A 13,468-nucleotide genomic window follows, 5' to 3' on the forward strand; every position below is an offset into this window, starting at 1 on the left:
GTCAAAGGATATGGGGAGAAAGCGGGAGCAGGCTATTGAATTGGATGATCAGCCATGATCTTGATGAATGACAGACCAGGCTTGAAGGGCTGAATGGCCTACTCTTGCTCCTATTTTCTATGTTTATAATACACTTAGTAACCACAAGGAAAGCTATCAACATGTTAAGATGTTCACTCCTATACTGAGTTCTATTTGTTACAAAGGATTTTAACCCTTGAGTTTAATTTTCAGTTTATTTAAATTGAATGAGGTAACTTGGAAGTTGTTCAAAGTCGAAGACAACAATTAATGCTAGTGAGCATTAGTCCAGGATTAGTTGAGTGCCAAGGGGCTAAATGTTTAGGCAGCGATGGGGAGGGGGTGAGCAGAGGGGAGGCAGGCAGGCTGCCTATTGGCTCTCCAGCTTTGAGAGAGTCCACCCACCCCTCTGGCCATTAATTGATCAATTCAGGGAAAATCACTGTTCCCCACAGTGCAGGCTTCTGATCGCTATTTGACCATGATGGTGGGGTTTCGAAGCCCATAGGAAAAATCCCGCCAAAGGACCTGGATCAGTGGGGGTCAGGGCAGCAAATTGTGAGTCAAGGCTTTGGGCCAATTGCTGGTAAATGGGATTAGGTAGGTAGGTCAGGTGCTTCTTGCGTGTCGGTGCAGACTCGATGGGCCAAAGGACCTCTTCTGCACTGTGTGATTGTGATTCTGTGATGGAGTGCTTGATGAGGGTAACAAGAAGTCAAGACAGCTGATCTGACAGGATTATATTGGGAAACTGCTTTACATTTGGCATCAGAAGCAAAGGCGAATTTGCAGCCAAGCTTCACACCCTGGTCCACTCCTCCATCAACCCCTACACCTCGGCACCTTCCCATGCAACTGCAGAAGGTGCAACACCTGCCCCTTTACTTCCCCCCTCCTCACTAAACACTCCTTTCAAGGGAAGCAGCATTTCACTTGCACTTCCCTCAATTTAGTCTACTGCATTCGCTGCTCCCAATGCGGTTTCCTCTACATTGGAGAGACCAAACGCAGACTGTGAGACCGCTTTGCGGAACACCTTCCGTCTGTTCGCAAGCATGACCCAGACCTCCCTGTCGCTTGCCATTTCAACACACCACCCTGCTCTCATGCCTACATGTCCGTCCTTGGCCTGCTGCAATGTTCCAGTGAAGCTCAACGCAAACTGGAGAAACAGCACCTCATCTTCTGACTAGGCACTTTACAGCCTTCTGGACTGAATATTGAGTTCAACAACTTTAGATCATGAACTCTCTCCTCCATCCCCATCCCCTTTCCGATCCCCCTTTTTCCAATAATTTGTATAGATTTTTCTATTCCCACCTATTTCCATTATTTTTAAATGTACTTCCATCCATTGTTTTATCTCTACCTTTTAGCCTATTTTGATCCCTTCCCTTCACCCCACCCCACCCCCACTAGGGCTATCCGTACCTGCTCGTCCTACTTTCTACCCTTAATGTCAGCATTAGCACATTTCTTAGCTAATATCGCCATCGTCAACACCTCTTTGTCCTTATGCCTATGACATCTTTTGGCAATCTCCACCTATCACTGGCCTTCTATCCAGCTCTACCTGTCCCACCCCCCCTTAAACCAGCTTATATTTCACCTCTTTTCTATTTTTCCTTAGTTCTGGTGAAGAGTCATACGGACTCGAAACGTTAACTGTGTTCCTCTCCGCAGATGCTGCCAGACCTGCTGAGTTTTTCCACGTATTTTTGTTTTTGTTTCACATCTGCTATTTCTTTTAATTAAGTCTGACCCATGTTCAAATAATCAGCATTTTCATCTGGCACTGTCTCAACGTTAATTCATCTGTGCAGTAGAGGGACAGCACTCTAGAGAAAACTGAATATGCAATCTATACTGGAGGTCTTCAAAAGAAACTAAATACATTCAGGATGCAACACGTTTCATAAAATCTTCAAAAGATTTCCTGTTTATTTCTATTAATGGGATGAACAAGCACTCGTCAACCTGAAAGATCAGGTGTCTTTGCTTCACTCTTGCATTTTATGAACACTAATTTTTCAACATGATTTTCAGTTCTCCTTGCCAGGCTTCATGTTTGAAGTCTTACATGATTGGCTGTGTCTGAAGGCACAAGTGAAAACAAAAATTAAGGTGAGCAAACCCCTCGGTAGCTGGTGCAGAGGTTCACAATTCAGCCAACCCAAACTAAAATGAAATCCAAAGACAAAGCAAAATGGAGGGCTTTGCACTTCCAAGCACATCTTACACAGGCATCTTTAAGAAAAATGAGAATTATTTCATTATGAGCAAGCTTCTCCTTCATTATTGGCCCCTTTCTAAATCCAATCCAAATATTTGGTCAAAGCAGGTAAATTACCTGACATCATCTTCAATAGAGTTGAAAGTGAAAGCTTCCTCAAAATTATTCTATTTTGTATTTTTTTAAATTCCCATTTAATTTCTTGACTATTGTTGAAAAGAGAGACATGTTGTCAAAGCTTTTCATTTTGCATTCATCAGGACCAACGCAAGATTGCCAAATTTCAATCGAGCACAGCCACAGGAGAAAAGAAGTGAGATTTCTGATGTAACCATGGTGATGATAGCTGATTCAATTAAACTTCAGGCCAGGGATAGCTCCACAATGTTGATGGTGGGGGAGGCAGCAATGGTGCTGCTACTGAATGTCAAGAGAGTTGTTTGGAACTTTTATTCTTGCAGGTGTTGATGTCTGGTGAAAATGTTACCAGCCACTTATCATCCCGAGCATTATCACGGCCTGCTGCTAAAGGTTTTTCCAGTTAGCTTCATTGACTGTTCACTCAATCACAGGCCATTTACCAAGCCATTAAACTGAATGGGTGCTACAGAAGAAAGCTCAGAAACTTTGCAGAACAAACAGTAATTGGCTTGATCTTTTAATGCTGCAGATAGCACACCGAAGGGTGTAGATAAAATAAGGGTAAATAAATTACTTGAAAGGAATCAAGCATACAGATCATAAAGGCAGCCCTTAAAAGACATTAAGCCAGGAGAGGGTAAAAAACAATATTTTACATGGAAGCAGCCATGGGATAAATTATTAATTGTTAGTATATTATGATGAATGCTGGGCATGTAAAGTTTTTTCACAAAAGGAATTAGGACTTCACTTTTGTAGGATAAAACATTAAACTCAAGGCAGAGAGGAATGCTGGTTGTGTGCTTTGGGGGATGAGAATCTCTGAACAGATAATAGCTGACTGAATTATCAATCCAGAAGCAGCAGCAAATTTAACGAATTAAACAGCCAAGAGGAAAATTGGTAAAAATGAAATCCTGTCGAGAATTCCTTTTGTTCAAAGTTGCTTGAAAATCTTTGGTGCCTAGTTAGTATCCAAAAACAGTTACCCAAGTCACACCAATTGGATAATGAGGCCTGTGTCATTTCAGTGGATGAGTTGAAATTCAGATTTGGAAGTGCAGGGGGTAATCCACTGGGGTACAAATTGGTCAGAGCTCATTTTTGGGCACAGGCAGCACACGCCCAACTAGGAAACTAGAGGTTCCTCCTAATTTGCGCCTCAAATCTAATTTTAAGAAGGTGTTGATGTGCATTGCACATCTAGAATCAGCTTACCCATTGTAAGTATTCAGACCAGCAGCTTCATTGGCAGTGATGCTCAGGAGCAGCATTCTGGCTCCAGGGACATTTTTTTTAAAAAATTTACATTTTTGGTTGCAGCCACTAAAAGTTCCAGAAAGGGCCTAGCATGCTGCACTTGTGACTTACTAATTTAGTGCAGGGCTCCTAAGACAGCTGTTATGTAAATGTGAGACCTACGAAAGGGACCCAATGCCTGTTTCATGTGGCGCCAGTGCAGCCACCCATGCCAGATTGGTAATATACGAACATACAAATTAGCAGAAGTAGGCCATTTGGTGCAGACACGATGGCTGAATGGCCTCTTTCTGTGCCATAACTTTTCTATGGTTCTATGGCCCCTTGAGCCTGCTCCGCCATTCATTAAAGTCATGGTTGACCTGATCGTGGCCTCAAGTCCACATTCCATGATAACCTTCAACTCCCTTGTTAGTCCAGAATCTACCTACCTCTGCCTTAAAAATATACATTGACCCTACCTTCACTGCTCTCTGGGGAAGAAAGTTACAAAGATTAACCCTAGTACTGACTAGTCGCAGAAAGTTGCTCCCCGAAACTGGCCCTCATTGCACCCATTTTATGGCTGAACCAGATCCGATTTCAGCTGCTCTTTCCCAAGAGGTTTGATGCAAGTGCTGCGTTAGGTCTAATGTCCAAGAATTCATAATTAACACTTAGTGCAAGTATCTCTAAAATAAATACTACAGAGCATTTCATCTATTTTTTTTTAATCAGAAAACTACCTGTAAAAGAGGATGCTCTGGAAAAAAATGTCAGCGACAAAACTCCAGAAATTTCAATATATAAAACAATTGAAGTACATAAACACAAAATTCAGATAACAAATAAGATTCATACTTTAAAGACAATTATCAGTGAATCTGAACACATGAACTATTGTACACGTCTTAAGGACAGCCCATTTTCTTTCCTTTCTCCCATTACTTAAGAATGATTTGTGTTTTAAAACACAGCAGTAACATTTTGTGCTCTCCTTCATTTCTAGAGAAGGATGCAAAATTTTCTTCAAAAATAAAAAAAAAAAATGCCTCAACTCAAGGCAAGAAATAACACCAAGAGCTTTATGGTGTAAATTTGCAGCAGAATCTATTATGGTAGCACCACAAAACATTTCATGCATATTATTCACCAGAGGCAGAGGGAGCAAAAGTTATACAACAGCTTCTGCTGCTCAGAGCACCTAAAACCCGTTATTTCTAAAGGGAACTAATGTTGCTTTTTGTCCCATGTAATGTGAATAATGAAAGAACTGTAAAACCTTTAAAAAAAACTCACATAACATTAAACATAGTACAAACGGAATGGTGTACGAAACAAGGACTGGGGAAGGGCGTTGGGAGGGGGCGCTGGGGTGGCGTTTGTCAGAAATGTCAAGTTCAAGATAGGGGAAGGACATCCAGAGAGATGTTAACAACCCTGTCCCCAACCTTACAAAGTTTCATACATGTGGATAAAGTTGGGTGAAAGAGGCAGACAGCTATAGGAATGCTTGGCCTTCGAATACAATAATACATGGGATGAAACTTGAGGCTTGAATTTCAAAGGCTAGAAACATATTTTCACGACACATTGCAATGGTGGGGAGGTGGGGTGGGGAAGAGTGGTACATTTCATCTATTCTGGATTATATAATAGCTTGTGCAAATTCACTGTAGTTTAGTGCTTAAACAGTAGAACTAAATTATCATTTTCTAGCATCAGTAATAAGAATATTATGCAGGTTTACCATCATGCTTTCTCATTGTGTACTCTTTTTGGTAAAACTTTGAACTTTTGGTTGTAAGGGTCCAATACAAATACTCATGGTAGAAGAACTGGCAAATCTTGGTCTCCCTGCTTACCTTTAAAGGAGTAGCTGAGGCTAACTATATTCTTTGCTGCAACATTAATAAAAACTAGAAATAAAAAGTACAATAACGTTACATAAAAAGCTGTGCACACACTAACAAAACATACATTAAAGGCTAGTAGAGCTGGCATTGAAAAAAAGCATCATCGTAGAAAGCTGCAAATTTGAGGTAATATTCCATATGGTTAACTCAAGAAATATGGCAGCAGGAATCACGTGCATTGACCATTTGGACATTGGGTCAGATTGGCATTGATGCATCGCCATAATCCTCTCCAACACAAGGACACCCTAAACCTGTGTTATGAAAAAACTCAAGTGCTTCCTCTCTTTAGCAAAATGAATGAAGCTTTCACTTCCTCCCTCTCACCTTCTGATAATCCTCTTCTTCCCTGGCTTCCTGGACAAGGCAGCAGTTCACTGCAACTACCATGTTAGTCTAAAATAATCAAGCTATGAAAACCTAACCCTTTCTGGACATTTTAACTAGAACATGAGATGCTGCATTGCATTGAGAAGTTGAAATTTATAATTGGTTGCAACTCGACAAGAAAAGCTGAGATCACTGCAAAGCTGATCAGAGCCCACTCGGTGTTTTGGGGCGGGGGGGCACGTGGGCAAAAAAAAAAAATCAGTGTATCTCATCAACGAAAGAGACTTACGATGTAGAATGTGTATGAGAAAAAGCAGATTGCGTCTCAAAAATCAAGAATCAGATTGGCCTAGATGACAAAGAAAAATATTTTATCCACCACAATAATTAAAAAAAAGTTGGCTGGCAATGCAGAACGTTTCATGGAATACATATACTTTCTACGCGATTTGCAATTGCAAAACACCAATCCAAGTGCTTTCAGTCTGAGAAAACTTCTACACTTTTTTTGGAGGCAATTAGTAGCTAAATCGTGGTTTCTTCTCACAAGATTATCAAAAACTTTCAGTACAGCTGGTTGTGTCTAAGAACATGCTGCAAATAATAAAACAATGCCAGTCATCAGGAAAAATAATTAAAAGGTTCCTTGATAGTTCAATTGTTAGAATACCCCAGTCCACCATAAGGCATTCAGTTTTAAAGTAAAACTTGCATCTTTAAAAACTTTGATAGAAACACACTTGTCATTCATCTCTGTTCATGGGGCAGATCATTCTGGAGTGTAATCTACAGCATGTTCAAACATTGCTGCCCACACAGAGCTATAAAAAATGGACTAATATTGGCTCAATTACATATAGCACAGTGTCCTTATTCATTCAAGTATTGATCACCTCTGTACTGAATTGATGTGACAAAGCATGTTTAACCTAGTTCTGCTGTCCTTGTTATGTTGCTGTGACCGAGAATCTCTCCCGTAGTCCTGGCCAGGGTTTTCTTCAGAGTTTCTTTTCCGTAGCCTGCTCCTCTCCTGTCTAACGTCAGCCTCAGTCTCCGAGTCGCTCAATTCAACATCGGGACAGTAGCCATCATTATCCTGGTATGCAGTTGTGGCTTGGTGCTCAGAAAGCTGCTTACTCCACAGGCGATCTTTGGCCGACCCCCTTTTCAAAGGCTTTTCACAGTTTCGGAAGTCTTCTGAAGTCCTCACTAAACTGCCCAACCTGTCTTTGCAAGGCTGACCAAATTCTCCCAGTTTTGATTTTCTGAAAGTGCCCTGGTTGGCAAAATGATTTGTAAGAGTTGTTACTTTATCATAGGAGGTTTGACTGGAACTGTCTCTCTGAATAATAATGCCTGACCTGCCTGTTAGGCCATTTGATTTGAGTAACCCTGGATTATTGTTGTCTCGCATCTTTCCATTGGCATCGGTCGATTGTCCACGTAGTGATATATGAAGCGCTGATGGCTTGCCAGATGCCTGCTCCACACGACATTCGGAGGATAGCAGTGAACTGCCTGCCTGAACATCCTGCCTATGGCGGCTACCAGTCAGCAACAGTCCATTGCTTCTTTCCTCATGTTTAAGCCAGTGATTGGACTGTAACTTCCTTTCACTAGTTCTGGAGCCTTGTGGTGTTGCCAAATTGTTTTTACTGTATAAACTACCATCAACGTTGAGTGAAAGTGGGCCATTGACAGGAGTGGTAGCATTACTGTTGATGTTTCGTGAAGGTTTTGTAGCTGTTTTTAGCTTTATTGTGATTCTTGGAGGGTCATGGAACATCAATCCTTCCCGTGGTAATGACAAGGGCAGACCTTAAAATAAGGGGAAAAAGTTGAGAAGCTAGTTTTGCAAACACACACCCGCTCCCAACCCCAAAATGTAAAAGTAAATATCTCTCAACATTGGGGAGGGCTTAAACTAACTTGGCAGAGAGATGGGAAACTAGGGCGTACCATTAGAGAGGAAAAACAAGGTGCACACAGAATTGGGAGAGATAGCACTAGAGTAAGAAATAATGTTATGAATACCTAGTTCATGGTGATATTTTAGAGGTAATTTTTAGTTCTGGGAAGATTAAAGTTAACCGTAGAAACTGGGATAAATGCAACAAAAGCAGCTTGAAGATTAGCACGCTTAAAAGATTGGGGCCATGTTTAAAGGTAAGATCATAAAACAGCAGGTGGGCTGGAGAATTGGAGATGAGGGGTCTCCACTGCTGGCAAAAAAAAATGCAGCCCAGAGAGTTACTTTTGTTTTTAGAGTTAAAGCTACAATTAATTTAAAAGCGTTCAATGAGCCCTGGAAGGCTGCATCGTCATGGAGATGGGTGGAGCTTAAGAAAGTTCCACACTTTCAATTTAGCTGTGTGTTTGCTGGGGAAGAGCAAGTTCTGTAGTAGGGGTAAAGGTGCTGCTGTTAGCAGGATCCAGGCAGCAAAAGCATTGCTGTTAGATGACTCTGTGCAGTTGGGGCTCAGGAGCCATTTTATAGCTCTGTGCAGTAAGGGCTCAGAAGTCCTGCAGAGCTGAAAAGATGGCAGAAGGTCACTGGCTCCATGCTGTAAAAGGGTTAGGGCTCAGAAGCAGCCCTGGGAGCGTTTTATAGTTTGGCATGGCTGGGGAGATTGGAGGTTAGTGAAATCCAGGGGCCATGCCAGCCCAGTGAAGCTAGCCAGCTATTAAAGAGCTGAAATTGCGGCAGTAATAGAGGCTGAAGTGCAGACTCGGAAACCCAGGGGAACGGAGTCGCGGGAGACGAGACTGCACACCTCCCAGGGTTTCAGTCGTTGAGACAATCAGAGTTGGAGTGGCTTTGAGGGAATTCAGAGGTTTGACCTTTGAAAGCAAAAAGTTTGGAGTCACTCGTGAAGGAGACAGAGTTTTAACAAGATTGTTTAATTCAGTGTTCACTGATGTCTGGGTGTATTGCTGAAAAATCTGTGGGATGTGCCTTGGTCATATTTGCTATTTATTCTGCAGGTTGGTATTTTCGACCATAGTTTGCCTGTTAGTTCACATGCATCTCACATTAATCCCAAATGTTAGGGTATAGGATAGACATTGTAAATTGTTTATTTTTTTTGACCTTATATAGTAGAGTTTATTTTTGCCCAAAACCTGTGGAATCTTGTGTCTTTAGCAAGCATCTTGAATCTCAAACTTGCTTTACTTTAAACAAAACGTTATTGGTCTCTAACTGGGTCTTACCAAAAACTTGGGGGTCTGGTCTATGATCATAACATTAAGCATTAAGTGAGGTTCAAAGTAACAGGAAATGCAATAAGGTTTAAATTAGGTTTACCGTGTGCATATGTGAACGCGCAGAGTGTGGTAAATAAGATTGGTGAGCTCCAGGCACAGATAGCTAAGTGGGAATTTGGTGTTGTGGCAATAACAGAGACTTGGCTCAAAAAAAAGGGCAGACTGGGTACAAGATGTTCAGGAAAGATAGGAAAGGAAAGGAAGGAGGAGCAGTGGCCATATTGATTAAAGAGAATATTAAAATGGTGGAGGGGTCCTAGAGGGGTCAATGACAGAATCTTATTTGGATAGTGCAAGGCTGTCCAACATAGAGCCTACGGACCAGAATCCAGCCCGCCAAGGGTTTTCAACCAGTGTTCAAAATACATGCAAGTGGAAGTGACAGATTCCACAAGGAGCTGCTCCTCCAATCACAGGCTGTTTCTCTCCTGCATTTGCTGCTGATAGGCTCACTAATGAGACAGAGAAATAGTCTGAGAGGAGGAGCAGCGAGCAGTGGGGAAGTGAGTTGCGGCACAGAGGATCAGAGTGGTAGTGGTGAGTTTGTTGGGGGGGTGTGCGGCGGCGATGTGAGGAAGAGGCTATGAGGGAAAGGCTGCCTGCTAAAGTGGGGTGGGGGGAGAGGCTGCAAGCAAGAGGCTGTCTGCCAGGGTGGGGGAGGGAAACTTTCAAGAACTTGATAGTGTCCCCTTATGATTTTTTTGTATAGACAGTGAATGGTGGCATAGTATTCAGTCATTTGAGCCAAGCCTAGTCCTATCCTCTAACATGCACTTTCCAGCAAGGGTCACTGAAAAATGACCAAGAGAAGAATGATTTCTTCTTTCACTTCACTAAGTCAGAAGTAATGAGGCCAATAACAGCATGTTTGCTTCCAGCCCCGCTAAGGTCACCCAGTCAGCACTTGAATGTGGAAACTTCCTGGTCTACGCGAGTTGGCTCCACATATTGCAGTGCCTTTAGCTTTGAGCCTTCAAGGAAGTTTCTTCTGTACTGTCTTGGGAATATGCACATTGTATGGAGTGATACATTATTTTCATGAAAAGTGTGCTCTATTGCACAAAATATGACAGCATGTTAAGAGTCTAGGTAAAGTTTTACTGATGTTGGTTTGAAAATAAAAACACTGAGTCAGAGGAAATTTAGACAGAGTGTAACAATAGGAACAAGCATCCAGATATCACCTCACATTTCAACATGGCTGAATTGCATAGTCGGTTTTTGCACACCTTTGAAAACCTGAATATATGGTGCAAAACCAGTGACTAATGCTTTAGTAAGGATGGAGGAGAAGCCACTGTTGTTAATAACAAAGAATTGTTTCAACTTATTTATACAATGAAATTTATCACCATTTGGGTCCCTGTGACCATTTATTTATATTTTCCTGATTAACACCGAGATGTGCTATCTCAAAAGAGGCAGAGAGATTTAGGGAGCGAATTCCAGAGTCTCTGTATATACTTTGGTAGGGGAGTTGATCTGATCTGCCCCCAGAAAGCAATCATGCTGGGCTGTGCACACATAGGTAAATGAGAGGTGATTCAATTGTGTGATGGGCAATTGTTTTAGCACCATCAGATCATTGCATTATCACCTAACGCCTTGGTCTAGAGGCTACAATGCTAGATATCGCACTAGGTCAATGCCCAATACGGTGATGAGAAAGCAAGCTAATAAATTTGAAGCTTGTTCATAAAAATGCACAATTTTAATTTAATAGCAAGATAAATTTCTAATGCCTTATCTTTCCAAATTTTTCTCACTGGCCCGGTGAGTGAGAAAAAATTTGAAATGTGGCCTCTCAGTGAAAAGGTTGGACACCCCTGCATTAAAGCAAGAAACAGTAGAGGTACCATTATATTACTGGATGCATTCTATAGGCCTCCAACTAGAAGGACTGTCAGTTAACATAAAAGGGAATCCAAAAGTTTCTATAGGCAAATAAATAGCGAAACGGTGATTAAAAAGGAGTGGGGCCGTTTGGGGAACAAAATTATTATTTCCCCATGAAGGCAGAGGGCATGACTAAGGTGCTAAATGAGTACTTTGCATATACCTTTACCAAGTAAGCAGATGCCGTCAAAGTCATAATGAAAGGGGGGGGTAGTTGAGATACTGGATAGGCTAAAAATTGCTAAAGAGGCATCAGAAAGTCTGGCTGTACTTCAGCTCGATAAGTCACCAGGGCCGGATCAGATGTATCTGAGGATACTTGAGGGAAGTAAAGGTTGCTAAATGTGTTCAAAATCCTGAAAAATCTGGACGGGTTAGACAAGGAGAAATTGTTCCCATTGGTGGAAGGGTTGAGAACCAGAGGACACCAATTTAAAAGGTGAATGGCAAAAGAACCAAAAGCGACATGAGGAAAAAAATTTTCATGCAAATGGTTAGGATCTGGAATGCGCTGTCAGGTTAATTTGTGGCAAATTGATTGCAGGGAGGGAGGGCTCCAGTCTACAATGACCAGCCCTGTGGAAGGAATCAGCCTTGTAGCAGAACTGTCTTTGCCATAAAAGTACAGACTCGGATTCAGGACACCCGCAGCACAATGTCACCACATCAATATTTTTCACATGCAGTCCTCAATCAAACACTAGCTGAATGTATGTGCGAGATTAAGTGGCTTCAGATTCTAGAACTGGCTTAAGTGTAGCCAACTATGTGGATGTATGGGAAAGCAACCGGCATATGCCAAAGTGCTGCGGGAGCTAGCAGAAAATTAAGAGACCCAGCACAAACAAGCTGATGTCAGGCTTGCTGTACCTTTAATAGTATTTCTGACTCAGCAGGATGCACATTTCAAGAGTCAATGACACTACCAACAACTTGTATTTATATAGCGCCTTTAATGTAATAAAATGTCTCAAGCCATTTTTACAGAAGCATTATAAAAGAAATTATGACATGATACACATAAGAAGTGATGATCTGAAGCTTAGGTCAAAGAGGTAGTTTTAAGGAGTGTCACAGAGGAGAGAAATGAGGTACAGAGGTTGAGGGAGGGAATCCCAGAGCTTCGGGTCTAGGCAGCTGAAGGCACAGCCTCCAATGGTGGAGAAATTAAAATTGGGGATGTTCAAGAGACCAGAATTAGAGATAATAAGCACTGGATATGTCAGAAGAACCAATGTACAGTAATTTTCTTCAAAAGTGGGGAATTCAAATACGGAAAAGAAAACTGTAGGAGAAGAAATGGTAAGTTAAAGTTGAATATAGTGAAGGTGGAAATTAGATTTATAGCTTGTGAAAGTTTGAGGATAATATCAGCACCCACAGCCAAATGAATAGGTGAAGAATTCAGGAAAGATGCTGAAAACAAAAATTCTTCAATATAATAAAGAAATGTAAAGCAAGATGGTGTAGAAAATACCAATGAGAGAGAGGGGGAGAGAGAAAAATATATTTCAAATATCACTGCCTTAAATTCAATCTTGCAACGATTAAGGTATCTTGATCATCCTTAGCCCAAAAGCTCTCTAAAACGTTTTTCAGTTGAAACAAAGAAAACTATAAAATTCTAATGAGAATAAACACCATTTGGCCATTCAATAGTAATGCCTCAGTCTAGGCAGGGTCTTAATATTTCTATTATGAACTCCTCCTTCCACCATCGTCTTTTTTTTAAAAATCACTCATGGGATTATGGACATTGCTGACGAGACTAACATTTATTGCCCATCCCTAATTATCCCCAAGAAGGCGCTGGGTGAGCTCCTTCTTGAACTGCTGCTATCCGTAAAGTGTGGGCGCACCCACAGTGCCGGAGTTAGGGAGTTCCAGGATTTTAAGCCAGTGACAATGAAGGGCTGTCCATATAATTCCAAGTCAGTATAGTATTAACTTGGAGGAAAGCTTGCAGGGGTTGTGTTCCCACCCATCTCCCAGCTTGAAGAATTTCTTTCCCCATTTCTTTTCAAAAAAAAAAGGGTAACAACACAGTAAGATTTTCTATCTCTACAATCCTCAATCCTTCTTAACAGCTATCGATCTAAATCCCTTTTAAAAGCGATCAGTTATTTTATCTGTAAGTGTTTCACATGTTCATTATCCTCAAAATAAAATGTTTAAGGACTGCCTAGCCCACAATCTTATCCAATGCAACATCGTAATGCAAGGGCAACCAGGAACGCAAGTACTGGTTCATATTTACCTGCAGAAATTTGCTGATTCACCAGTTGAATATGCAAGTTGAAAAGTTGTTCTTGTACTTTACTCTGCGACAACTTCAGTTTCTCTCTTCTGCTCACCATGTAGCAAAGATTTCTCACCTAAAGGGAATGAACAGCAACTTCAGTTTTTAGTATTCCCTTCAAGTTAT

The 13,468-nt window shown here is 41.3% G+C and overlaps 2 protein-coding genes across 2 annotated transcripts in view; both read right to left on the reverse strand.

Moving 5' to 3' along the window:
• The window catches only part of LOC144682622 (PI-PLC X domain-containing protein 1-like), a 705,325-nt gene that overhangs the window by 111,899 nt on the left and 579,958 nt on the right, over window positions 1–13,468 (reverse strand). The gene's annotated exons all lie outside the window — the stretch shown is intronic.
• The window catches only part of jade3 (jade family PHD finger 3), a 59,302-nt gene continuing 50,182 nt past the window's right edge, over window positions 4,349–13,468 (reverse strand). Inside the window, exons 11-12 of the mRNA XM_078545108.1 lie at window positions 13,301–13,418; window positions 4,349–7,698 (exon numbers count right to left, since the gene is read on the reverse strand). Of these exons, the coding sequence (XP_078401234.1) occupies window positions 6,770–7,698; window positions 13,301–13,418 (1,047 nt within the window). The 3' untranslated portion in view covers window positions 4,349–6,769. The remainder of the gene's footprint in view (window positions 7,699–13,300; window positions 13,419–13,468) is intronic.

The sequence above is a fragment of the Cetorhinus maximus genome, chromosome 7 (genome assembly GCF_964194155.1).
Source record: "Cetorhinus maximus chromosome 7, sCetMax3.hap1.1, whole genome shotgun sequence".
Classification (NCBI taxonomy): domain Eukaryota; kingdom Metazoa; phylum Chordata; class Chondrichthyes; order Lamniformes; family Cetorhinidae; genus Cetorhinus; species Cetorhinus maximus.